This window comes from Vanacampus margaritifer, chromosome 2 (assembly GCF_051991255.1).
Source record: "Vanacampus margaritifer isolate UIUO_Vmar chromosome 2, RoL_Vmar_1.0, whole genome shotgun sequence".
Lineage (NCBI taxonomy): Eukaryota > Metazoa > Chordata > Actinopteri > Syngnathiformes > Syngnathidae > Vanacampus > Vanacampus margaritifer.
In genome coordinates, this window is record NC_135433.1 from 50,924,707 (window position 1) to 50,951,910 (window position 27,204).

At 41.2% G+C, this 27,204-nt stretch overlaps 1 protein-coding gene across 2 annotated transcripts in view; it reads left to right on the plus strand.

The window, feature by feature from the left end:
- The first annotated feature begins 535 nt into the window (after window positions 1-535).
- Window positions 536-27,204, plus strand: part of LOC144042812 (myosin-9-like) — a 31,426-nt gene continuing 4,757 nt past the window's right edge. Inside the window, exons 1-35 of one of the 2 annotated variants that reach the window (XM_077555807.1) lie at window positions 536-778; window positions 11,520-11,851; window positions 13,058-13,214; window positions 13,915-13,942; window positions 14,082-14,175; window positions 14,759-14,779; window positions 15,931-16,023; window positions 16,098-16,161; window positions 16,315-16,413; window positions 16,511-16,654; window positions 16,728-16,823; window positions 16,992-17,263; window positions 17,348-17,521; window positions 17,626-17,799; window positions 17,945-18,059; window positions 19,411-19,598; window positions 19,686-19,807; window positions 19,888-19,957; window positions 20,035-20,195; window positions 20,325-20,433; window positions 20,530-20,661; window positions 20,767-20,973; window positions 21,087-21,224; window positions 21,343-21,466; window positions 21,543-21,714; window positions 21,890-22,102; window positions 23,217-23,361; window positions 23,486-23,692; window positions 23,871-23,975; window positions 24,099-24,251; window positions 24,949-25,197; window positions 25,290-25,502; window positions 26,491-26,703; window positions 26,769-26,930; window positions 27,037-27,165. In XM_077555807.1, the coding sequence (XP_077411933.1) occupies window positions 11,525-11,851; window positions 13,058-13,214; window positions 13,915-13,942; window positions 14,082-14,175; window positions 14,759-14,779; window positions 15,931-16,023; window positions 16,098-16,161; window positions 16,315-16,413; window positions 16,511-16,654; window positions 16,728-16,823; window positions 16,992-17,263; window positions 17,348-17,521; window positions 17,626-17,799; window positions 17,945-18,059; window positions 19,411-19,598; window positions 19,686-19,807; window positions 19,888-19,957; window positions 20,035-20,195; window positions 20,325-20,433; window positions 20,530-20,661; window positions 20,767-20,973; window positions 21,087-21,224; window positions 21,343-21,466; window positions 21,543-21,714; window positions 21,890-22,102; window positions 23,217-23,361; window positions 23,486-23,692; window positions 23,871-23,975; window positions 24,099-24,251; window positions 24,949-25,197; window positions 25,290-25,502; window positions 26,491-26,703; window positions 26,769-26,930; window positions 27,037-27,165 (5,070 nt within the window). In that variant the 5' untranslated portion in view covers window positions 536-778; window positions 11,520-11,524. The remainder of the gene's footprint in view (window positions 779-11,519; window positions 11,852-13,057; window positions 13,215-13,914; window positions 13,943-14,081; window positions 14,176-14,758; window positions 14,780-15,930; window positions 16,024-16,097; window positions 16,162-16,314; window positions 16,414-16,510; window positions 16,655-16,727; window positions 16,824-16,991; window positions 17,264-17,347; window positions 17,522-17,625; window positions 17,800-17,944; window positions 18,060-19,410; window positions 19,599-19,685; window positions 19,808-19,887; window positions 19,958-20,034; window positions 20,196-20,324; window positions 20,434-20,529; window positions 20,662-20,766; window positions 20,974-21,086; window positions 21,225-21,342; window positions 21,467-21,542; window positions 21,715-21,889; window positions 22,103-23,216; window positions 23,362-23,485; window positions 23,693-23,870; window positions 23,976-24,098; window positions 24,252-24,948; window positions 25,198-25,289; window positions 25,503-26,490; window positions 26,704-26,768; window positions 26,931-27,036; window positions 27,166-27,204) is intronic. The other variant, XM_077555808.1, reaches the window with a different exon arrangement.

The following is a 27,204-nucleotide window of genomic DNA, read 5'->3' on the forward strand; positions in this document are numbered from 1 at the left end:
GTATGTATGCTTAGCCTCAGACAAAAACAATACAACACGCCATTTTTTTTTCACTGCGTAAAAGAAGCTTTTGCATTGCTGAAATAGCAGAAATGCCCGGATGTTCGGAATTGTCAATGCACATACCCCAGACGTCCAAGTGGTAGTAGCAGACTTGACTCATGACAGCTACTTGTTTTGACTGAACCTTGTAGTCAGAAAAGACCCTGTTGACACATTGTGGAGAATCTGGATGATGCAGTCCCCTCCTGAAAGTGAATGGTACTTATATGGTCATAACAATTCTTACTATGCACATACCTTTCTCATTAAACACGCTTTATCTCAACCCCTTCCTCCTCTGAGGTTTTTCAAGTTCAGCTTTTTTTTTTTTTGCCTTCTTGTTTGCCTCGCCCAGCTGCTGTCAACCAGATTTTTGAGTGGACGTGATTGGTCCACAGTGTACCGCCAACCAATGAACGACATGGCTTGATCAAAGGGGAGGATTCAACATGGCCGGTGCCCGCCTCGGCTTGGACCGCACCCCAGTGGGCAACGTACTCAACTAAAGTTGCACGAACCAGTTATCTGCAAGTGGAAGAGGGAGGGCAGAAGAAAGAGGCGTTTGAAGAAAGAAAAAAAAGATTGAAAAACGCAGTGAAAGAGGGAGTAAACGACCGCTTGTAGTGTAGCTTCATCTCCCGGCGAAACTGCAGCAGTCGACTGGAAAAAGAAAGTTTGAGTCACGTCGACGCCGACTGAGCCACCATTACGACGGCGTCCTGCACCTTTTAGACAGGTAATAATTTACAACTTCATCACGTTTTGCTTCATGTCCTCGCTACGGTGCTCCTCCACAATTCAGTCACTTTGCTTTGCCGTCAATCTAGCATACGAACCAGGAAGCTTGGCTTGCTAATACATTGCGCCGCTGGCACCTCATGGGACCGATTTTTTTTTTAAACGACTAAAGTAAACCCTCAAACTCATTGATACAATTTGTAACGTACCGATTTAAATATTCACACATGTATGTGTTTTTATATGCGAGGTTCAAGCAGTCACTTATTGCATCCGTTGTGGCAGCTGGCGCGAGCTAAAAAAGCCACGCAAGGGCAGAGGCAGGAAGTGATTCGCTTGAATGAGGCCGGCCGGCGGAGAGTTTCAGTCCGACTGGGATGGAAATAAAACGGAAGGTGTATTTCGACAACGCGCATATGCTCTTCGTCGGGTATATTATTAAGTGCTCTATTATTACTTAGGTAGCGCGTGTGGTTAGTAACGTGTCTGTTTAGTGGTATGACGTCACTGGTCCACCGACCGATCAGCCCAACCTCACCCAAGCGTGTCACCTCAATGTCGGACGGTGACTAGTTTTCTCATTTTAAAACTCTTGCTTAATGTCTTCAGTGGAGCATTTAACTGTAATTTGTCTCGAGGGTAATCTGATTGATTCATGTAAATGCTCTCTTTGCAAATGCAAAATAGCACGGATAACATTTTGTGTATTGTAATTGTATGCAGCGCAGTGCTAGTAGTGCCCATGTTCATTCGGTGACTGTCTAATGCTGCATTATTTCCTTACTAAAATTCAATCAAGCCCTAATCAATCTCATAGCTCACACCTGTCTTTTTTTGTCAAGTGGCTGGTGCTGTTTTGAGATGCATGTTTTCCCTATGTAAGTGTCCATTGTTCACATAAAGTAACATTTTACACATTAAACCAAAAGTGGTGGTCAAAAGCTTAGTTGGATATTAAAAAAATACTTTGAGAGATGCTTTGTCAAAATCTGTAAAGTGTATGCTTATTGCTCATGTAGCGCAACCTTGCTCTGCAAGCTGAATTCCTGCAATATTTGTGAGTTCATAAACTCCTAGAATACATCTTGTACCGAGCCTGCTGATTTTTACCGATTTGTACGGAACAATCACAAGGCGGTATTGTGTTTGGGGGCGGGATATGCAGCTGTGTGAAACGAGTAAGCACAGACAGCTTTGTGCATTTCTAGCTGGTAAAGACGTTCGTGTTCTCCCCCTCACAATCAGTTCGGAGATGCCATTTTCAACCGTTGCCGTGATTGGTCAAAACAAAAGTTAGGTTAACGTGCACAAGATGTCCAATCAGCTTGAAGTATTGTAAAGAATGTCCCGCCTTTCCCGAGCAAATTACTGTGGAGTAGTCCCAGATTGATATTGTGGAGAACTCCTTTGAGTCAATCACAATGATCAATCTGGCAACGGACTTCCGGGTTTTACACATCAGCGCCGATTCTGACCACTGATGGCCGCATTCCAACACTTGCGCGGTCCCGCCCATTGGCGGGAGCGTGCAGGGTGTCTCAACTTTCTGAAATGCTTTGGACAACTGAGACAGACAAACTACACACTCGCACCCGTCGACGGGAAAACGCAACCGAGGGGCACAAAGGCGGAAGCGCAAGGAATGGGACGCGGCCCACACGTCGCAAACAGGAAACGGAAACAAAGCTGATGTGTGAAAACCAGGAAACTGGAAGTCCCGCCTCCTCCGTGGCATATACCCCAGTAGTAGTGTGCAATGTACTCAAAAACTTGGACTACAACATATTGTTAGTTTAATAATTAATCTTGTGAAATAAATCAAGATTTTTCTTTTCATCTCTTCCATCCCAGGCTTTCCCCAGCGTTTTATTCCGGGTTTTCCAGGTGTGCACTGACTCCCCCCGTCAATGAACGACAAATAGTAATAGCTGGATAGTCTTCACCACTCCCACCCCACATTTGACGAATATGATAACGATATATGATTCGGGCATGTAACTTGTCATCCATATAATCAATAATCATATTGTTAATCAATGACGTGTTTAAACTAGTTGGGGCACATAGTGCATATTTTTGGAAATAACATTTTTGGGTTGACTTTAGTGTTGTTCTGATACTGGTATCGAGAGAGGCCCCAATATTGTATAAAACCAGTGATATCGGCAAGTACTAAGAAGTAACCTGCAGATACCGTTATTTCTGACGCTAATATATAACTTTGGATGCATCATCTTGTCTTGCCTGTGCACGACATTCACTGATGTGTGACATGTTTGCTCCATGCTGAGCCAAGATTTCCTACTGGCTTTTGAATGCTCTGAACCAATAGCAGGGCAGCTTTTTCATGTTGAACAAAAAACTAAACTATTAGTACGGTATCTGCAGCGGCCGATACTGCAAAACTGGGTGTCAGAATCTGTATCGGGGGGCCAAAAACCTGTATTGAACAACATTAGTTGACTTCCACTTTAACAAAAAACACCATAGGACAGAGGTGGGCATCGAGGGCCGCAGTCCTGCAGGTTTTGCGTGTTGCCCTTCTCCAACACAGCTGATATATGATCAGCTCATCAGCAAGCTCTGCATAAGCCTGATAACGATCTTGTTGATTGGAATCAGCTTGTGTTGGAAGTGAGAAACCTACAAAACCTGCAGGACTCCGGCCCTCGAGGACCGAGATTGCCCACCTCTGCCATAGGACATACTGTAGGTCTTAAACTCAGGTCCTTAAGGACACACCTGAGTCAAATGATCAGGATCCTTATCAGGTTTCTGCAAAGTTTGCTGCCTGCTGAGCTGATCCTCTAAAACATGCAGGACTGCGACCCTTGAAGACTGGAGTTGGTGACCTATGACATATGTTAATCAGGTTAATCATTTCAACAGATCAGACGATCAAGTTTTTGTCAACTTTAAATGTGAGTGTGTAAAAATGCTCAAATTAGACCCAAATGGCAATATGTGTCCCTCGCTTTATGTTTAGCAACAAAATGCATCTTTGGAAAACCCAGCGCTTTGGAGGAGCGCTTGTTGAAAGTTGGTGAATGCATGTATGGGTGTGTTTGCAGTGACTTTTAAAATGATTATGCAAATTATCTCAAGTAAAAACCAGTTTCTCTTGTGATTACCACATATGGCTGTGACTGTCAGTCAGTCAAAAAGTAGGTGTTCCATCTTTTACCCCCATGCAAAACACTGGGAAATATTCATGGTGATTTCTTCACATTCAAATTTTTTGACAACCTGTTTTTTAGCTGAAAGCCCAAATAATGTAAAAATGACAAAATAAATACTTGCAATCACTTAAATTGTGGGCCCTGAATCTACAATCTATGAAAGTTTGACTTTTTGAATGGAATTACAGAAATTATTCAAGTTTTTTGATGAGCACCTGTACATTGTGCAGTGGATTTTCTGGAAGCAAGCACTTTTGGCTCTTCTAATGCTGCTCTAGAGTGAGCCCCCTACTGAAAATTTTGCATTATCTTATTGGTGTGTTATCCGTTATTTATAATAAAGACCCCCTTGGAGATGTTTATTATGATAGGCGGCCAAAAATGTCAATGCAGACTTGCCCACAAAACAATTCTTATTGTCATAGCGACTGCATTTAAATCGCAATCCTACTCTTTGCTAGATTTCATTGTTTTTAGCAAGTTGGCTGTTTGAAGTTGATGTTTTTTGATATGCATAATGGTACGGAAAAAGGTATGTCAGCAACATTGTGCCCAAACTGTTGAGAGATGAATGGGTAATTGCAATCATTCTTTTTAAAAGTAGCGATGCATGGTGTCCTCTTCTGTTCTTCTTGTGCCTACCTTCATCCTCATTTTGGTCTCTTCTCGTGAAAGTTGCCAGTACTGTTTGAAATAACTAGCAAAGCAGCAAGATAGCTCTCTCATTCATACCCATTCCATCAAACACTTGGCCCTAAAAGTGCAATAAAACAATATAAAATTAAAAATGTCAATTTCTGCTTTGTAGGTGCTTCCGGCAACTTATAATTACAAAAAGAAGTATAGCTATCACAATTGTAACTTTCCTAAACACTACATAGGGTCGTAGATCGGTTCATCAAAAAACAAGTTAACGGACATAGTAGCATGGTCCAGCATCCCTTTTAGTTATAGTTATAGTTATGGTTTTCCCCGGGGGGCCATTATGACTGTTATCCCATATACAGTAAATGTATGACCCCATATCATACATGCACAACAAAAGCCAGTGGGGGAAAAAAAAGTTAAACTATTTGATGAATATAAGGTTAAGAAAATTGCTAATTCTCAATTTATTTTAAATGGGAGATGGGTAACAAAAAATGCTTGCAATATATCACAATATTAAAAGTAAAGGCGATTTGCAGTTTGGATATTTTAGCAAGAAACATAAAGTTGACGCATGATTTGCCTTCGTGGGCCGGATTTGGCCTTGGGCCTTGAGTTTGACACCTGTTTTTTTGATCTTGCATTTCCTTGTCCTTTCTCCTCTTCTGTTTCCTTCACCCTTGGCTTTTTCCCTCTATTTGTTTTTTGCTTCTTTTTGTCTCTAGGCCAGCCCATTCTTTCCTTTATCCTGCCCGACACAATGCACACCTGTATGGTTCAAAAAGAGACCAACAATCCTAGGAAATGTTTGCCCTGACTAAAGCCACACTGTTGTGCATTCTTAGCAGCAAAGATTGCTCTGGCCCTATGCTTTTTTGGAATGTCTTTTCTGAGATAAGAGACCTACAGAAAGTTTTGTTGTTTTTTAAACATTTTGTCAAGAATTGTGCTTACTGTTAAATTGTACAACACAAACATTACTGTGTAAGCATAATTGTTAATAAATTATTGCCTCAGTATTGTAACACATTTATTGCATTAATCTTGTATTGGTGCATGCAGTTGTAGCTTGAATCAAAGTTTGAGAGATTTCAGCATGCCATCACCAAAATAATCTGACTGTACCTCTGGCTAAATTAGCCTTTGCCGAGTTTCAACTGTAGTAAAGGAAGCAAGTCTAATCACAAAAATCCAAATTAAAACTCGGCATTCTATTTAGCAAACTAATAACATTGTTGATACCTTGGGGTTGGACTAGAAAGTTTAAACATAGATAACATTTTTGTCTTTATTGGTGCACTGTACTTGTACAAATGTCTTCTCTTGCTTGCATTTGTCTATTTCCTGTATCCACTATTGCTGTTGCTGATGAAACGAATCAATGCCAATTTATACCATGTGGGATTAATAAAGGTTATCTTATCAAAAGGAATGAATGACTATACTTTTAACCTTAGCCCCATCCTCTCAGCTGACATATGTGGCGGTGTACTTTCCTGTCCTACGTAGCTGTGTAGCTTTTTTTAAATTTATTTTCTCCTTTGTATTTTTTTCCGCCTGTCATGATAGCTTAACTATTATGATAGCTTCTCCATCTTTCTCCACGTCTTCATTTTGTGGTAGTAGTCAGAAATGTAGCTTATCTGCTACCACGGAGGCGATGATTAGTGGCTTGTGCTGTGTTTACATCAGGCGCAAATTGAAATTGCGGCTCCGCATTGTGTTTATCCATGTTACCTAGAGAGCCATAACTCGCAGGGAGCTGGGGCTGCGCAAAATAGTGCGAAAATCACAATGTCCCATATCACTCGCGGTGCTTGGCGGGCACAATGTTGGTGATGTTGGATAAGGTTTTGCACATACTTTGACACCATTTTCTAACTGTCCAATAAAATATGAGGGCACCTGGCATACTTCCATGTTCTGAAGTGGTTAATACTTTTGGCGATTATGCAATACTTCCTCTGCTGACGCGGAACTTTTGAAAGCATACTTAATCATGAGACTTGTTTCTGACTCCATTGGATGTGACGTGTCAGCTGAATGAGGTCTGAGCGCTTTGTTAAATAAGACGATGGTTCAAATGATAGTACAACACTAATCAGTTTGCCTTCTTCACATACTCATAGGGAGTAGCCCAGATAAAGGCTGCAGGTGATAAGGCTAAAGTCCAAAACAATAATTCAGAAGGGTGGAGTTGGATAAAGCGCCCGGGTAGTGAAGTCGAGCTAAGATGTTCCTCTTACAAAAAAAGGTGCTTCTAAATCCCCCTTTGCATCCTTTCATGAGCTTTCTTGTATACTTAATTTATTATAAAGGCCAATACAGTTGGTTTCTACAATTACATTAGCTCCTGTTAAATAATAACTGGTCACTTGTGTATTCAGTTGCATAATCAGAGAGCAATATATGTGGAGTGTGCCTTATTAGACCAACGCCCTCTTGGCAACTATGCAATCAGAACAGGAAGTGGTTTTATCTGTAATTTTAAAACTAGGTTTTCAAGTCTCATCTAACTTGGATGGCATTAGTTGCGTTGTGTAAATTCTACTGAAAATCATTCTAATACAACATTCCATTAAGAATCGGTCAAATAAAATTTGGCATGTAATTCTGGAAACAAAATAATTTTGTTTTCTTATAATTAGACTTACCATATGGCCAATATTTTCCATATTTTGTGATTGTCTGTCGCAATTCGTTATTGATTGGATCAGTGAATTGAGCTATTACAGCACATTGTTTCCCTAAAGTGGTGCTCTGATTGATCGGCCACCGGTCATGATCGGCATATGTCAATCATTGCCGATCCCAAAAAACGATCACCCACAGCTCGTATTTTACAGCCTGCAGCCAACTCAAGGCAGTGTAGCGTCCCCTCCAACTTTCCTTAACACTGCACATTGCAGTCCAAACCAGTACCTCAATCATGTGTACCTTGTCTGCACTGTTGATTAGAAATACTGCCCTATTTTTGTATAAGAAAGGATAGAAATATGGATAGAATGAATTGATTCAGCATTTAATCAAATAATTGACAGAATACTCGATTATTAAACTAATTGTATAAAAGTATGCAGTAAAAGTTACTCAAATAGACATATTACTTAGTCTTGTGATCGATCTGCATACATTCCCATTATTGTTCATAATACAGTTGTCTAAGTGAAGTGCAGGGTGTGGCACCCAAACACAGTGTGGCATAGCAGGAATTGATTGGTTTGACACCTTGTGAAATTGAAGGAACAGAAATTGCACAGTCAATTGCTACTTGGTGGAAACTGAACTTAATGTTGATGGCATTTGCCAGCTTACCGTTCAAGTGGTCTTAGTTTTGGAGGAATGTGGGAAGGGATGTAGAGCTGTTATGCAGCAAAGTCATTTTCCAGTAAAGTCTTCATTTACTTAGTAGTTCAGCGCATCCAAGAAAATGCCATCTACCCTTCAAATCTCTGTACAGTGAATTTCCACAAATGGCAAAATGGTTTTCTCTGTCATATTTCCATTTTCTTCCCCTGTGTTTTTTTCCCATAATGCCCTCACTTTCAGGGTGCCAAGGGGAGATGTGTAGAGCTGTAATGTACTAATGATGAGAACCACAAATCAGACATCAGTGTAAAAATATCGATAGTAAGACAAGAAAGGGATAGTCATTGATTTGATGATGTAAGTTGCTGGGAACACAGCAGTATTGACACTTTAGTTATGCTATTAATATGCCTGTAAATCTGACACTACCCTGTAGCTTTCCACAGGAGCAAGATGGGGGACTTTTCACCAAAATGACTGTACATGGTCATTCTGTGCTGTGTTGGAAGGCGTCACGACCCCTGCTTGTTACAGTAACTGAGGCGGAAAGGAATGAGTCTGATGGGATGTATGGGCTCCATTTACATACCCATGGTGACCTGCCATCTCAGTGGAGCAAATGGAAACCATTTAATGCGCAGGAGCCTTTTACTTTGTTTTTGCTTGATTTATTTCTCACCCACTTTCTTTTTTTCTTTTTCTTTTTTTTTCTCAACGTCCTGCTTTGTTTGTTGCTCATGTAGATACTGTGTAGTCTTTTGATTTGGTTTCTTAAGTTGGCCTTTGCTCACTTCCTCCTGCTATTCTATTGTTCTTCTTTTATAGTTTTACCATTCATTTGACCGTAGTATAGTAACCTAAATGTTTGTAAGTCATATTGTACAACATGACTACACTACGTTCTTTCTTTTCTTTTTCTTTTTTAAACCAATGGTTGGTTACTCGATCAGTGAGTCCTACCAAATGCCATATATTCAGTTAATAAGTAACCTTCTGAGCCACTTTTAAATCTCATGGGTGTAGGGCTTGACTGTGCAAGGCAAGCTGACAAGGAATTTGCAAATTATATTTAAAAAAAAAAAAAAGTTTCCTGGTGCAATCTGTAGGGCGTGACAACAGGAAGGCTGCTGTCTTAGGCAACAATTATGTTTGGGTGGGTTTCCTGACGGTTTTGGCTACTGTACTAACTCAATGTCAGTTGGGGGTAAGGTCCACATATACAGTACAGTTGTCTGATAGGGGCACTTTATTCCTCCTTTCCAATGTAGAGCAGCCCTGGTCAAATTAGCTGTCAGCTATTTTCGTATTAAGGCACTCTCTGGAGATGTGTTTGAAATGTGTCACAGACTTTTTTGTGTCAAGCATGTGCAATAGAAAACAACAGAATGACTCTTATATGCATGCATACATATAATTTTGCTGCAACACAGAACAGAAGGGCACCAAAACATTGTTACAGCAACCCTTTCTTCTTTTTTTTTTTTTTACACTGGTATTGACTCAAAGTTTACTTGTTTACTTTTCAGGCTGCAAGCACCTGTAAATACAGCAACTGATTATTTAAATGTTTTTATCCATGTATTGATTGTGACTTACTGCATGTTTTACATACTTAAAACATAGTAAGCTAAAGCAAAGGCAGATTTCGGATAAGCTCCTTTTTCAGTACGTTTTTGCCAAACATGGCCCATGCAGTCTCACGATAGGTGTGCCTTCGCTAAGCTGGGAGGTAATAATAAAACTGATAAAGTTGTCGAGGCCATGACCTGATGTATGTGTTGAAATAAAAGTGGAAAAGAACGGTCTAAGACGGGGAGGTAGGGAGGAGGCATAGTGGATGAAGCACAGACATTTGTGGAATTTGTCTCTCCCTGATCGAGAGGGTGAGTATGGCAGGAATGCGACCCTGAAAAGACTGGATAAACAGCAGCGGTTGGTTGGTGTAGGGAGGTGGGGGTTGCTAGTCTTGTGGAGAGATAGAAGTGTGTCCTAAAGCCCCGAAAAGGTGTACAGAACCAACAGAGAATGACAGCATCACCACTCACCAGTTTCGCTTTCGTAGGATGCAGGCGTCCAACAAGAGTTGGACTTGGAGGCAGTTTCAGCAATGATGGATTTCAGCTGCGGCCTGGGGAGGTTTATTGGGAGGATAGGGGGAGCCGGGGGTAGAGGTCATGAGAAGAATGATGCTCTCTCTGCTTTTTCTCACAGATTAGGGTTAATGTAGTGGAACGACTGCAAGCCTAGTAAATGAAAATGCCCTATTTTGAAACATCAAGGGTCTGTCGCCTTTTCTGAGTTACAGTACAGATGAGGCTTTTTATTTATTTTTAAACTTGTGGGTTGCTGAAGATAACTCTCAGGACTACATTAAATCAAATGTCTGAATCTCAACATGCTAAGTTCATGGAGTAGAGTATTTTGGAGCGTTTGTGACTTTTGAAATTTATCTGTTGGATGGCAAAGTTCAGTGCGTAATTAAATAACTTGACACGAGAAATGTTCTCCCTAATTTGACACACTTTTTTCTTTTAATAAAATGGTGTTTGACTGCAATCTCTATGCTGTTTCACAATGTATTGTTGAACACTTATTTGGCAACAGGAAATGTCCCACTGGAGCGTTTTGCAATGTGAGATTACGATCTTGGCCCAACATCTGGCCCAAAGTATTTTTTGGACGCAATTATCACTATACTTTGTTACATGGGACCTCTAGTGTTGTATTCCATGTTTTGCTTATGGGCATAATCATGCAAATTTGCTGGGAGGCTGCTCTTCTGGCCATGCAGGTCGCAGTGTGCTGGAATCGGCAACAACTCTAGTGTTGGGAAAATGGAGTGCTGAGCTGAAATTGTCAAATCTGGTACACCAATGTATGGGAAAGCAATTGCCAAGAGACTCTTTGCACTAGTTCACTTACTGCTTGCTTTAAGCATACAGCCTTCATTTCCTTCTGTACTGGAAAAACTTGTCGAGTCACTTTCTATTGGAGTTGAACCGCAGCACTCCCTGTCAACGGGATGCTAGTTATGACCTTTTAAGGGTGTAGGGCTGTAGGCTATATGAAATATGGGTTAGTACCAATATGTACATTTAAATCGCAAAAGACTCCTTATAACTTGTGGACTGCTTTACTTAGCATCTGTTTGGGTTATTGCAACTTTCTATGTAATAGGTTGGCATTGCCAGTGATCATTACTCTTCAAGCCACCAACAAACTTATTTCTTTAACCATGGCTTGAGGCACAAAATAAACTGGAATCATATGGATAGGGGTCATCGATGATTTTCATTGAATTAACTTAAACCAATCAGATATTATCACATTAACCTGGAACAGTTGTTTTATGTTGAGCTGACCTATCTCAAGCAGGCATTTCCTGTTGTGCATTGCATCAGTTGTGACCTTTTACATTCTTCAAAGATTGCATGTGAAAGTAGAAGGCAAGCAAAGATTTTCATGGCAAGACTTCACTTAAAATTGGGGGTAATACTACGTTTAATTCTATATTACTAAACTAATTACAGTAAACCCCACTCTTTCTCTCTCTTGCTCTCTCTCTCTCTCTCTCTCTCTTTTTTGTGTGTGTGTGTGAAACAGCTACCATGGCAGACCCAAGCAAGTATCTGTATGCAGACCGGAATCTGATCAACAACCCACTGGCACAGGCTGACTGGGCCTCCAAGAAGCTAGTATGGGTTCCTTCAGAGCGCCTGGGCTTTGAGGCTGGCTCCCTGAAGGAGGAGCGAGGCGACGAGTGCATTATTGAATTGGCAGACTCTGGTAAGAAGATCAAGGTGAACAAGGATGACATCCAGAAGATGAACCCGCCCAAGTTTAGTAAGGTGGAAGACATGGCCGAGCTCACCTGCCTGAACGAAGCCTCAGTGCTGCACAACCTGAAGGAGAGATACTATTCTGGACTTATATACGTGAGTTTGATGCACCCAAAGGATTGAATGAATTAGTAGAAATGTACTACAAAAGCCTCTATACACACCACCCTCCTTACTTAAATGTGTTTTGAACAATTGTATGCTTAGAACTTTTGTGGTACAATTTTTATTGGGGGGGGGGGGCTCTTCTGTTCCAAGCATGACTACGCCTCGATGCACAAAGCAAGTGGTTTTGGATGACTTTGGTGCTGTAAAACGTGAAGAGCCCTGACCTCAACCCCATATATACTACTAGTTATGACTTAACTAGACTGTTAACAAACATCAGAGGCCTATGGCACCACCAGTGTATGCTCTTAGAGATTCATGCACCAAATTTCCCACAGAAACACAGCAGAATCTTGAAGAAATTACTTCCTGGGGGGGTTTGAAGCTGTTATACTGTAGTTGCCCATTTATAGGAATAAACTACATCACTATTTCCCTCCCCAAGCCTGCTCGTGGGTGTTTATTCTGAGCAGGATGCAGTGTTTGATACGTGGGCATGGAATGCAAATAACATTATAATTGATGTTCATTATTTGTGTTTATCCCCATGTCCTGGGCTATGAATGATTTGGTTTGTATGACCCGGTCATTGCCCCTTGTTCCCTCCCTTGCTCGCGCTTGAGGTTGTGGCTCCGGTCGGTTTGAGTGCCTCCAGGCTGCATAGGCACTCATGGGAGAGCTTGTGCTTCCCAGAGGGAAAGATGGCTGATACAGAGAACTTGGAATGGCAGCACAGAAATCAGGAAACTTAAAAAAAAAATATATTGGATGTTGTTGCTTTTGTGGTTTTAAAGTGTGCATTTGATGTTAGTCTTGATTCAGAAATGATCCGCAATCTATTTTAGATATGACTCTAGTAATCGGTCACAAACTGTAGCAGTGCTCATTTACAATGCAATGCAATACAATTCAATACTTGCCCTTCATTTTGAACTTGTCACTGGGTGGGGTTGACATTAAATAATATAATAGGAGAGGACCAAAGCTGAGTTCATGAGAACCTCCGCTCTGTTGTGAAAGCAGGTCCAGATCCAGAACATGAAATAAATGTGTAATAATGATCAATTTCACTCCATGCTGATGAATTGCTCAATAAATGCTGTACAGATGGTTTTAATAACTTATTTTCTAAGTGTTGGCTAACTGGAATCCCCATTTGAGCCGTTTTTAACGGTTTTCCTTTCTGTTCTGCAGACATACTCTGGGCTATTCTGTGTCGTCATTAATCCCTACAAGAACCTGCCAATCTACTCCGATGAGATTGTTGACATGTACAAGGGAAAGAAGAAACATGAAATGCCACCCCATATCTATGCCATTACTGACATATCTTACAGAAGCATGATGCAGGGTGAGTCAACATCCCAAACACCCGCGCTTCCGAGTTTTGCATGTGTAAGAGAGAACAAAGCCGCCGTTAAGTTTGGTTGCAAAGTTTTGAGTAAAAGTGACTACATTTTGTAGGAGTCCCATATAGCTATGAACTGCAAGCTTCTGATATGACTCACTTCTAAGAGACAGCTTGAATGTTGACTCTTGAATGTAAATATAAGGAAAAAGCTGCAGAAAGTTCTGCCGTCAGCATGTGTATGTGTTCTTACATATACACCTCTAACCTTTTAAACATCAAACATGGCCTACATATTTGTGACATCTGCTTAAAGATCCTATCTCCCCTGTGGTTCTCGCAACACAACTGAAGTTGTTTTTGCCCAAACTGTTCTAGCTTGCCATTACACAACTAATTTAACTTGCATCACTTTGCAAATGCCTTGCCATCCATTTGCGTTGTTTTTTTTTTTTTAAGTATGTTATTTTTACCCACATCACAAGTTTTGAACCAGAAGAGCATTTATGTTTTACCCAAGGCAGTTTGTTATTAGCTTTGTCAGACACAGCAGCAGGATCTTTCGCAATAGTAAGAAGGCGGATGTTGATTTCCTGTTTTGTGGCCAGAGTGTTCCGGTGATACAAACCAGCTGCACTTGCATAGTACAGTATATGGTACTTACTAAAGTCTACCTAATTATTCATTTCCACTCATTTTGCAGATCGTGAAGATCAGTCCATTCTCTGCACGTGAGTTACAGATAATTCACTTTAAGGCCTTTCCCGTCCCAAAATTTTCCTCATTACTTGACTCATTGTTTTTGCTATGTTACGTTCAGTATTTCATTTTGACTGTGAACTGTTTGTTCATTTTTTGTTTGGCTCTTAGAGGAGAGTCTGGTGCTGGTAAGACTGAGAACACCAAGAAGGTGATCCAATATCTGGCTCATGTGGCCTCATCTCACAAGACCAAGAAAGATCAGGTAAGTCATCCCTCAACTTTCTTCATATACATCAAACTTGTTCAAAATACTCCCTTTAGATTTCACATCAATCTTTAACGTGTTGTATTTTTAATTAATGACCACGCATACACCGTGGCTGATATTGTATAGGAAAATAGTTTTCCGATTGTGCCCTGAACGCTTCACACCGCACATTCTATGGTTTTTACCTTTTATGTGGGTCCTAACAGGCTATGTAGCATTCATTGCTCCATCCTTGTATTCTTGTGCTGAAAACTCCTGTGGCAAAGAAAACAGCCACCACGAGGGAAATACATGTTTTACAAACAATTGTGCTGAAATAAACACTCTTGGCGCTTTGACACTTTATACAAACCAGATGTGTTTCACATCGCTAATGTTTGGGTTCTGACTTTACGGGATCTCGCATGAGAAATGCAACTGTTGCAATCAAGAAGTACATCTGGCTGCACTAGAAAACCTATTTAGCCTTCCAGGCTTTTGATACACGCTGCAGAATTTGACCCATTGTGGTTCAGGCAAAACCACATCAGTGTCCATCGTTTTTGAGGTTGTCATATTTCTCTCTTCCCATCAACAGAGCAGCTCGGTCCTGTCACATGTGAGTTAACTCTACCCCTTTTTATTTGTTTTTCCTCCCCACCTGCTTCTGTCATCGCCGTCCCTCCTCCACTTCCTCGTCCCCATTCTGCGGCTTCCCCTCATTGGAGCACATGGCTGTGGGAATTGTTGAGTTACAGATGGGGTGGGAGAGGTTACTTACTGAAGCTGACTGGAAGTCCCAAGGAAGTTTGTTGTCAGATTAGTGGGAGCTGTACGTGTTCCTGTGAAAAAATTCAGCCAGACAATTGTAGGATAGGTGGGGAGGATGAACCCTTACAAAGTAAATAACTGCAATTTATTACATTTATGTGGGGAGTTGATAGCTGAATTTTGCCTGGCTGAATTTTCCAGGATTTGTGTGGCTACTCGGTGCGTGCTTTTGTCCGAATGTTTTATTCCATGTCCAGGGTTTCCTTGTCATTTCTCAGGCGATGCATTTAATTACTAAGCAACTTGTGACGTGTAAAATGTTTTTGTCTAACATAACCCGCAGATAAAAACTTTTTTTAAATGTAAACCAATAGACGGATCTATTCATTCACCATATTGAGACAGAGCAGACACTCATTACTTGGAACACAGACATTACTTGAATTGAAATATTAGTGTCACTGGTTGAATTCAGTTTATTTTTGGTCTGCGGTTTTGTTTTTTGTTGGGCGGGAGGTGTGTTAATATGCAGTAATAAGTAATGATAGTGTTTTAAAAATTGGCACAATTCGAATTTTTGGGGCTAGAAAATTGTTTTCAACATTCTAAATGACCTTTCTGTGCTAGACTTTTCACAAATATGAAATGGGTAAAAGTTATGACTGTTTTAACAGAAAATATGTCCATTTTGTTACTTCTGGATCTTTCCGCTGTGGTGATGGTGGTTGAGGTTCTCTGGGTGTTTGTTTCTGTATACTGTATGTGTCTGGCATCCCTATTGACTTTTCCCATATGTTATTAGTGTAATCTTTATTGCAGACAAAGGTCCATGCAAAACAAAAGCATACCAGTATAACAAAATATGAAATGAAATGGTCTATTAAACTGCCCCAGCAAATGTCCACTTTTAATAAGAAAAAACATAGTGACCCTGTCCAGGTTGCTAATAATGTGGAAAATGTTTTCTTTTTAATTGTCCTTGCTCTTGTTTCCCATCAGGGGGAGCTGGAAAAGCAGCTTCTGCAGGCAAACCCTATCCTAGAGGCATTTGGAAATGCCAAGACAGTCAAAAATGACAACTCATCTAGATTTGTAAGATGCTCTATGTTTGGTTGTGTTCATGATCAAATGTGTCACTTGAAGTAATTGTCTTGTTTTATTTGTAGGGAAAATTCATCAGGATCAACTTTGATGTCAACGGTTACATTGTTGGTGCAAATATTGAAACATGTATCCTTATTTACCCATATTTATAATTATTATTTTTAATGTTTTTTCTCACACCCTAATATCCATTAGGTCATGTTAAAAAAAAAAATAATAATAATAATCATTTTGGCGGGACTACATGTGAAATTCGGCCCTTGACGGATTGATTGTTAGATTTGCTGGAGAAGTCCCGTGCCATTCGTCAGGCCAGGGAGGAACGGACATTCCACATCTTTTACTACCTTCTCACAGGAGCTGGAGATAAATTGCGTGGTATGCACTATACTGTAATTTCAAAGATAAATCATTTCCCAAGAAGCACCCCAAATGTCTTCCTTTTCTAATGATCTCACTGATCTAATTTCTTTAGCTGAGCTTCTACTTGAAAATTACAACTACTACCGTTTCCTTTCCAATGGAAATGTTACAATTCCCGGACAACAGGACAAGGACCTTTTTGCAGAGACCATGGATGCCATGAGGATTATGAGTATCCCAGAGGATGAGCAGATAGGTGAGGCTGGTCAACTATTTCGAATAAGCTGTCTTTTGTTACTGGATACTTTATGGTTTGTGTTTGTGTGTAGGCATGCTGAAAGTTGTGGCTTCTGTGCTGCAGCTGGGAAACATGAGCTTCAAGAAGGAGCGTCACACTGACCAGGCCTCCATGCCTGACAACACAGGTAGGCTGTACCTTTCAACCCCATTTAGTTACTCTCTGGTAATAGATTGGAAATTGTTAGAGCCCTAAAAAGCCATTTTAAAGGTTGATTATGTATACATTACTGTATTTTGTTGTTATCACCACTTTTCCCCTTTTTTAATCTGATTTCTTCTGCTCCATTTTGCAGCTGCCCAGAAGGTCTGCCACCTCATGGGGATGAATGTCACAGACTTAACCAGGGCCATCCTAACACCCAGGATCAAGGTGGGTCGAGACTATGTCCAAAAGGCCCAGACCCAGGAGCAAGCGGAATTTGCTGTGGAGGCCTTGGCTAAAGCCACATATGAGAGGATGTTCCGCTGGTTAGTTATGAGGATCAACAAAGCCCTGGACAAAACCAAGAGACAGGGAGCCTCCTTCATTGGCATCTTGGATATTGCTGGCTTTGAGATCTTTGAGGTATGCTAAAGTATGCAGGTACTACACCTGTTAAAAATCGAGGCAACAATAGAGCATTTTTATCATTTTTGTTTTCTTCTACAGCTGAACTCATTTGAGCAGTTGTGCATCAACTACACCAACGAGAAGCTGCAGCAGCTGTTCAACCACACCATGTTCATCCTGGAGCAGGAGGAGTACCAGAGGGAGGGCATCGAATGGAGCTTCATTGACTTCGGTCTCGACCTGCAGCCTTGCATCGAACTTATTGAGAAACCTGTGAGTTGGTGGAGGGCTGTGTACAATGAGAATATTTGCTGTTTTAGTGCATTTTTTTTTTTTTACTTAATATATTAACGCCACACTCTCCTCACTGTGTGCAGGCCAGCCCTCCTGGTATTCTCGCTTTGCTGGATGAGGAGTGCTGGTTTCCCAAAGCTACAGACAAGACCTTTGTAGATAAAGTGGTCCAGGAGCAAGGCACCCACCCAAAGTTCTTTAAGCCTAAGAAACTGAAGGATGAAGCCGATTTCAGTATTATCCATTATGCTGGCAAGGTGAGAAGGCAGAGATGTTAAGCCCCCCTTCTTCTCTTTAGTCGTTGTCATCATGACTTGCTGTCACTACCAGTTTTTACTTGCTAGTTGTTGGGTTTTTTTTTAAGCGTTATGAATCCCCAAAAATGTCTCTCTTACTCATCAGGTCGACTATAAAGCCGATGAGTGGCTGATGAAGAACATGGACCCTTTGAATGACAATGTTGCCTCACTGCTCAACCAGTCAACGGACAAATTTGTTTCAGAACTCTGGAAGGACGGTAAGTCTGGGGAAATTTTATTTTTGTTATTGCCCAACAGACAATTGACACTTTTTAGTAACTTGGCCAGTAACCTAGCCTCATGACACAACTACCATGCATTTTACATAGTCCACATTAATTTAGCAGCTAAACCGCTTGTGTAAAAATAAATATATTCCAAGTTATGCTATATAGATTTTTAGCTGCTGTATTACTTTATCAATAACAAAACTAGTGGAATCAAGTCACCAATAAATACTTAGTTCTTGATCACATTGGCATTAACTAATGCAAATATTGCTGAATAAGGCATAGTTTATCCATCAATATTTTTCTTTTAAGCAACTCTCCATAGTCGTGTTTCTCTGTTTTTGTGGGCAATGTTACAAATTCTTGCTTGTTGTTGTTACGGTTATCATTTCACAGTACTTTCTTTCTTTTTACTGTCTGTGTGAACCTTTGTTTTTACCTTCTTTTTTTTTTTCCAAATCTGTTCCTTCAAATTCCCCTTTTTGGCTTCATTTTGTATGTTTATATTTTACCCAAATGTCTTTGCTGGCTCTCAGAGGTACAGAACTCTCAGAGAGCTTATTTTTATCAGCGTTTTCCTATTCTACACTCAGATTCAGGTGACAAGGTTTTTTTCCCCCCTTGTCTTTTTCTTGTCCTGTCATTCCTACTGTTTGGCACACAAATGTTTGTTTGTTTTTGCCGTTTGCTCCATCAAGTTTTCCTCAGTGCTCAAAACCTGCTTTGTGCTGTAACTGAAAGTTTAAGTAAGATCATCGAAATGTTGAAGCTTTTTCTGAGCTTTACTGCTTTTCAACTTACCACTTGTTACTCCATCATTGAACTCTCCCTCTCCCTCTCCCATGTAATAGTGTTGTATGGGACTCCTGGTGGTGGTCATGGTTACTGCAGAAATGGGTATTTGCTGCATGGGTGTGGTGTTTTTCCCCCTTTGTTGGGTCATCACAAAAATAAATGTCCACTGCAATGAGTCTGTCACTTTTGCAAGGCACATAAACATCTACAAAACGGCCACACATAGTTTTCACGTTACTGTGTGAACAGTTGACATTCACCCACTGCACTGTTTTGCCCTCCCTGTTGTTCTGTGATTGTAATCCTTTTACACGTCACTGGATTGTACTTCCCCTTGATTTCAATCTGCATCCCATCTATTGTGTGGTGTTGTTGTTTTGAGTTCTCTGTCCTCTACTTTCTCTGGGTGGTTGTCTACCAAGAGGGAGTTGATGATGCATTTTGTCATGCACTTGTTGAAATTGGCCCTGTACAGCATTCACCTTATTCAATGGAACCCTTTTGAGTAACTGCTTGATGCGTTTGTCTGTTGCCGTCTCTTTAGTGGACCGCATAGTGGGACTGGATAAAGTTTCTGGCATGTCAGAGATGCCAGGCGCTTTTAAGACACGCAAGGGCATGTTCCGCACTGTGGGCCAGCTCTACAAAGAGCAACTGTCCAAGCTCATGGCCACTCTGAGGAACACAAATCCAAACTTTGTCCGCTGCATCATCCCAAACCATGAGAAAAAGGTACCAGAAGCCCAAACACACTTGCACGTAAGCCATTGTGAATAGTCCGATTGCTTAATACTGTGTATCCTTGTTGCATTTCACCAGGCAGGAAAACTGGATCCTCACCTGGTTCTGGACCAGCTAAGATGTAATGGTGTTCTGGAGGGCATCCGTATCTGCAGACAAGGCTTTCCTAACCGAATTGTCTTCCAAGAGTTCAGACAGAGGTAGCCAAATGTTGACTCCACATTTCTTAGTTCTCGTCTGGTGGTGTGAATATACCCAATATCACCTGCTCTTCTTCCAGGTATGAAATCCTCACTCCGAATGCGATTCCCAAAGGCTTCATGGATGGAAAGCAGGCTTGTGTGCTTATGGTAAGAAAGTTCTACTTTCTGTTTAATCTTCACACTGAAGATTTGCATAAAATACATCCATGTGCTTCTTTTGTCAGATCAAAAGTCTGGAGCTGGACCCTAATCTTTACCGGATTGGCCAAAGTAAAGTTTTCTTCAGAGCCGGAGTTCTTGCTCACCTGGAGGAGGAGCGAGACATGAAAATCACAGACATTATTATTACTTTCCAGGCTTGGTGCAGAGGCTATTTGGCCCGCAGGTAGCGCAAAACGCACATCTCCGTAATTGCAGCCCTCCATAGCAGATCTTTACAGTCTTATAAATTTAGTAAACGTATATCTGTAGAGTCATTTCTCTTGTGTAATCACTTTTTCTTTTCCTTTTGCAGGGCTTTTACAAAGCGACAACAGCAGCTGACTGCTATGAAGGTGATCCAAAGGAATTGTGCTGCTTATCTCAAACTCAGAAACTGGCAGTGGTGGAGGCTGTTCACCAAGGTAACAATCTGTCCTATTATTTCTCGGTGATATTTTGCAGGCTGTTCCTTTTCACAAGATTTTGTATACACTTCAACAACAAGCATTCCTCCTCAGTGCAAGCCCTTGCTTCAAGTCAGCAGACAGGAAGAGGAGATGCAGGCCAAGGATGACGAACTGACCAAAGTGAAGGAAAAACAGATATATACGCAACAGCAGCTCCAGGAGCTGGAGAGCCAACATCACCAGGTAAAATCACAATTTGAGAAACGCGTTATTGTTGGAGAAATGCTTTGAGGAGAGAAAGATACCACTTCCCATCACATTTTATGCTGTGCTCACTTTTTTATGTAGCTGAATGCCGAGAAGATGGCCCTGCAGGAACAGCTTCAGGCAGAAACGGAACTCTGTGCTGAGGCCGAAGAGATGAGAGCTCGCCTGGCTGCCAAGAAGCAGGAACTAGAGGACATCCTCCATGACCTGGAAGCTCGTGTGGAGGAGGAGGAAGAGCGTGTGTCACAGATGACATCAGATAAAAAGAAGATGCAGCAAAATATTTCGGTGAGAGACTTTATCCAAACCCCCTTTTGACTTGTAATCCCGTATCCAGCAAGCATGAGATATGCAGCTTGTGTTACCTATTAAGTGTGAATTTCTTATTCTGTTGGAAATAGGACTTGGAGCAACAGCTGGATGAAGAGGAGGCAGCTAGACAGAAGCTACAACTGGAGAAAGTCAGCCTCGAGGCCAAAATTAAGAAGTTTGATGAGGATGTCATGGTTCTTGATGATCACAACGCCAAACTTAACAAGGTTTGTGTACATATTTAGTTTTCTCTTTCTTGTATATGTGTGTGTGTGTATGTATGTATGTGTGTGTGTATATATGTGTGTGTGTATGAAAAAAACAACAACTTATTTGTGAATTTAGGAGAAGAAGTTGATGGAGGACAGAATCTCTGAGTTCACTACCAACCTTGCAGAAGAGGAGGAGAAATCTAAGAGCCTACAGAAACTGAAAACTAAACACGAGGCCATGATCACAGACCTTGAAGGTAGAATGGGGGGGACCGTAACACTTGTTTTTTGCTAGATAGTTCTTCTCGACTATTTATTTTTAATTTGTCTCAGACCGACTGCGTAGAGAGGAGAAGCAGCGGCAGGAGCTTGAAAAGAACAGACGCAAGCTTGAGGGAGACTACACCGATGTGCATGACCAAATTGCTGAGCTACAGGCCCAGATTGCTGAGCTTCGTGCCCAATTAGCCAAAAAGGAGGAAGAGCTCCAGGCTGCTCTAGCCAGGTGTTTATTGACAACACAGCTCATCATTTTTTAGTAATTGACCTGTTAAACATTTAGTGGTGAATCAAATCATCAAAAGCTCATGCTATATTTGAGCATGAGTTGCAATGTTGTTGGAATATTCAAGGAATTCATGTCTGCGCAGCTACATAAACTGTTGCACATCACATTTTAGGATTGAGGAGGAAGCAGCACAGAAGAATATGGCTCAGAAAAAGATCCGAGAGATGGATGCTCAGATATCTGAACTCCAGGATGATTTGGAGATGGAGCGACAGTCCCGGGCCAAAGCTGAGAAACAGCGTCGGGACCTTGGAGAAGAACTTGAGGCTCTCAAGACTGAGCTGGAGGACACAATTGACTCCACTGCTGCACAGCAAGAACTCAGGTAGTCATGTTGATACAAATAAAGCTCATGCCTTGGAATCATGACAAACTCAGAATGTTTGGCGACAGTCTTTCAGCCACGTTCACACGCCACTGGAACTCTCTCTCTACTGAAAATCTGTAATGTTGCTTTCCTTAATTAAAAAAAATATATATTTTTTTACCAAATCATACAATGGGTACCATGAATACAAGAACACAGATCGCTGGATAGACATATCTATCGGGTCTGTCTATAGCTGGTGTAGCGCCGAAATAATAAGCTGCTTGCCAAACGGCACTTACTGTCATGACAAGGTTAAAACCCATTTGAATGCGAATAATGGATTTCAGTTCATTTTAAGTGTACTTCCAGAGTAACATTTTGAGGAATTGATGGGGAAACCTAGCAAACATTGTAAAGTTTGATAAATACCTGACGTTCCCATTTTTGTGGCTAGTCGTGTATTTACCAAAATAATTAGACTTGTTAATTTTTATACTTGTTGCCATGTTCGGGACGTCATTTGCCAGTTGCGCTCAATATTTACGATTGAGTGACTTTTGGATATATGCCGATTTATTTATTTAAACTGAAAGGACATGACGTGACCCGGCTTCCGGCTATCATACAGCGTGAGAATACCTACATATGCGACAGCACCATATGCTTTCTCATCTCGTTCACCAGCAAACGGTCGTCGCCAGTTACGGTTTGATGGACCTTTCAGATTCAGAATATTTATTGTCATAAAGTAACAACGAAACTTTGCTTGGAGCATCCATACAGCAGAGTTGGTAAAGTGCAAAATGCCATAAAATAACCCACACAGTACAGTATAGGCCTCTCGACAAATATATTCGGAGTGATATTACAAGCTTGCTTGAATACAACCAGTATCACAAAAATACATGTTTGGGTGCAGTTTTTCTTGATAAACCATATGTATATTTCTCCTTCTGACCACCACAAGTACACTTTAATTCATTTCATTCCTTTTTAGTATGCCTTGGCCACAAGAAACTGGGGCTGAGCGTGATAATTTCATCTTTCCTCCACAAATTAGCTCGGCTAGTATTACTGTGACCTTACCAGCAGTCTATTTTACAATTTTAAATGTGCTCTCTCTGCCCAGGACCAAGCGTGAGGCAGAAGTGGCACAGATGAAGAGGTCTCTGGAAGATGAAACAAGAGTCCATGAACAGCAGATGGTTGACATGAGACAGAAGCATGGTCAAGCCTTTGATGAATTAAATGAGCAGTTGGAGCAGGCAAAGCGGGTATGGTAACATTTGACCTTCAAATTCCTACATATGTCTTTTTTTGGGGGGGGGCAAAAGTACAATATTACATTAGCAACTCATCAATTGATTTGTTGCTGTGTTAAATTGGCCCGTCCTGCAGAACAAAGTGTCGATGGAGAAAGCCAAACAGGCTTTGGAATCCGAGAGGAACGAGCTCACCATTGAGCTGCAGAGCTTGATGCAGGGTAAAGGAGATTCAGAGCATCGCAGGAAGAAGGCTGAAGCGCAAGTTCAGGAGTTGCAGCTCAAATTTTCTGAGAGTGAGCGTCAAAGGTCGGAGCTAATGGAGAAATCCACAAAAATGCAGGTATATGCGACTGACTTCTTGTTTGTGCTGTTGCATGTTTAGCTAGACTAGAAGAGCTCTTGTCTATATTGCTTTATGGATAGACTTCTTCAACCTACATGTTCCACCAGTTAAACAATATGCCTGATACAGTGACTGATATACAGAATTGTATTCCCTTGTTTGTAACCGTCCACAGGCAGAACTGGAGACTGTCAATGCTCTGCTGAATGATGTGGAGTCAAAGTCAATTAAGGCAACCAAAGATAACTCTACACTTGAATCACAGTTCCAGGATGTCCAGGTATACTCCCAAGCATGTAGTATATTTTTTCCAAGCTGTTCCTAATTTAATCAGATACATGAGACTTTTCAAAACCATGATTCAATGTCCTACTGGAGATAATTTTTTTTCCCTCTACAACAGGAAGTACTTCAGGAAGAGACACGGCAAAAACTGTCTCTGGGCACGCGTCTGCGCCAGCTGGAGGATGATCAGAATAGCCTAAGAGAACAGCTGGAAGAAGAAGAAGCCGCCAAAAGAAATGTGGAAAAGCAACTTCAAATGGCACAAGCTCAGGTATGACATTAAACAAAGGGTGTTAACACAACTGTGTAGAGCTGTCAAAATTAATCCAGTAATCGATTATCAAATTATTCGACAACTATTTTAATAATCGAGTAATCGTTTGGAGCCATTTTTTTTATGTAAAATTGTCCAAATGCTCTTGATTTCAGGATATCAACTGTAATTGTTCACTGATTTCTTTAGTCCTTCATGAAACGAGCCTGATAAACTTCTGTGGTTAATAAATATAAGACATTTGCAAACATCTGTTTTTACTTTGGAAACGATGACCGAACCCATAACATAGTACATCTATCCCCCTTTTTTTTAATCACTATACAAATCTGAAGTACAAAATAAACAGTAATCGGGGGGAAAAAAATGCTTCTTTAATGCAAAATTAAAATGAATCCGATTAATCGATTCTAAAAATATTCAATAGTGACATCAGTACAAGACCGTTTGAGTTCAAAATGGTTCTCACATTCTGCATCAGTGAATCAATAGTTTATCAACTGACAAAAACGGTAGACGTGAACAATTTTTTCCCCAACGGGAGCATTTTGTATTCAGTAAATTTTGATCAGGGGAAAAGGTCACAGCAAGACAACCTATCGACTCTACTTCTGTGCCAAAGAGGCCTAATCTAACACCGGCTTGGCTTTTTCGTTTGCATAACAAAAATGCAATAATACCTTTCTTGTATTAGATTTTAGACTTCAAGAAGAAACTTGAGCAGGATTCCACTTGTTTGGAGAGTGTTGAAGAAGGAAAGAAGAGGGTGCAAAGAGACCTTGAGACAACATGCCAGCGCCTGGAGGAGAAATGCTCAGCCTACGACAAAATGGAGAAAACCAAAACACGCCTCCAGCAAGAGCTGGACGACTTACTGGTAGATCAGGACCACCTCCGACAAATTGTCTCCAACCTGGAGAAGAAGCAAAAGAAGTTTGACCAGGTGATCCTACATTTGAAATGTTGGTACGATCATTGATCAACGTTGGTTGTTCTTGAGAAACTACTTACCTTGTTACCCTGTTCTGTGTCCAGATGCTGGCAGAAGAAAAGAACATATCTGCCCGCTACGCAGAGGAGAGAGATCGAGCTGAAGCTGAGGCCCGTGAGAAAGAGACTCGCGCGTTGTCTTTGACACGCGAGCTTGAATCTCTAATTGATATCAAGGAGGACCTGGACCGCAGCAGCAAACTGCTCCGCGCTGAAATGGAGGATCTGATGTCATCCAAGGATGATGTTGGAAAGAATGTATGTTTTGTTTTCAGAGATGCAGAGCTGCCAATTCTTACGGATTGTCTGTATTTTCTTAAGGAAAAAACAGGAAAAAAGAAAAACACTCCCGCGTTCCGGTCGTAACATGAATACTACGGATGTAAACAAATAAAAATAAAAACGGGAGTTGCATCACTGTTGATTCATGAGCAATAGAAGCTAGCGGGCGCGTCCAACGTCATAAGACTAACCCCGATCGATTTTCACATCAGCGGCGAGGAATAATGGTTGTGACGCAGTTAGCGGAAAGTAGTATCATGTGATCGCCAATTGGTATGATGTATGCATAACTTTTTATTCCGCGACCAAAATGTCTCAGCAAGTTGTTTGCTGCTGAAATGCGAATCAAGCCCCAGTTTAATAAACAATACGACGCCCCGTTTCTTTGTCTGTATTTCACGTGACGAGATGAGGGCTGCGTTACCAGAACAGCGACACAAATCAATTGAGGTTGACAACACTCGAAAAAGTGAAGCTAATATCGGCCACCCGTATTATCGTGCATCTCTAATTGCTTTTTATGTTGGTCCTTGACTTGACATGAAAATGAGTAGTTAGTGGCATTAAAAATATTTGGGGACTTCGGCCTTTGCTTAAAAAACTAATGTGCGTCTGTGCAATGTTCATTGTTTGAATGAGACTGCTAAGAAAAGATTTTTTGGGACGCATTAGTAATAATTTGCACGAATAAATTACCTTGTTATCTTAGTATACGGTCATTGCCATTAATTAAATTCTACAAAAAATTTAGAACGATGTGTATATATACACACAAAGTATACCGCAAGATATAGTACTACGGTAACGGTTTCCCACGATAATGTTCTTGACAAAAGGTTAAAAATATGGAAAGTCAGACAAATTGTTCTGGAAGTGAATTTCAGTATGGTTGGCAGCTCTGGAGATGTGTTGTTCCTCGTTTTAGTTTGCATCCGTCTCATCACAAATGTTATCTGTCCTCTAGGTTCACGAGTTGGAGAAATCTAAACGTGCAATGGACCAGCAGCTGGAGGAGATGAAGACTCAGCTTGAGGAGCTGGAGGACGAGCTGCAGGCCACCGAGGATGCCAAGCTGCGCCTGGAGGTCAACATGCAGGCCATGAAGGCTCAGTATGAGCGAGACCTGTCAGGACGTGACGAGATGGGCGAAGAGAAGAAGAGGTCTTTGGTCAAGCAGGTACTGCTTACAAGCCAATATCCAATGACCAATTGGCAATGACATGACACGTGTACTTGCTTCAGGTCCGTGAAATGGAAATGGAGCTGGAGGATGAGCGGAAGCAACGTTCAGCTGCCGTGAGTTCACGCAAGAAACTGGAGCTGGACCTGAAGGAGCTGGAAGCGGGCATCGACATGGCCAACAAGAACCGCGAGGAAGCTCTCAAACAGCTGAAGAAACTCCAAGTGAGTCTCCATTAAACGCCCTTGCATCATCTGCTCAGCTGAGTGTTGAACCACAAAGTTAGCTCTCTTTGTTTTTACTTGGTTTTGAATGTTCTTTGCTCCTTAGGCCCAAATGAAAGAACTTATCAGGGAACTGGATGACACGCGTTTATCCAGAGAGGATATACTTGCCCAGAGTAAGGAGACTGAGAAGAAGTTGAAGAGCATGGAAGCAGATATGCTCCAGATGCAGGAGGTCATTATTCACACATTATCACTTTTTTTTTTTTTTTTT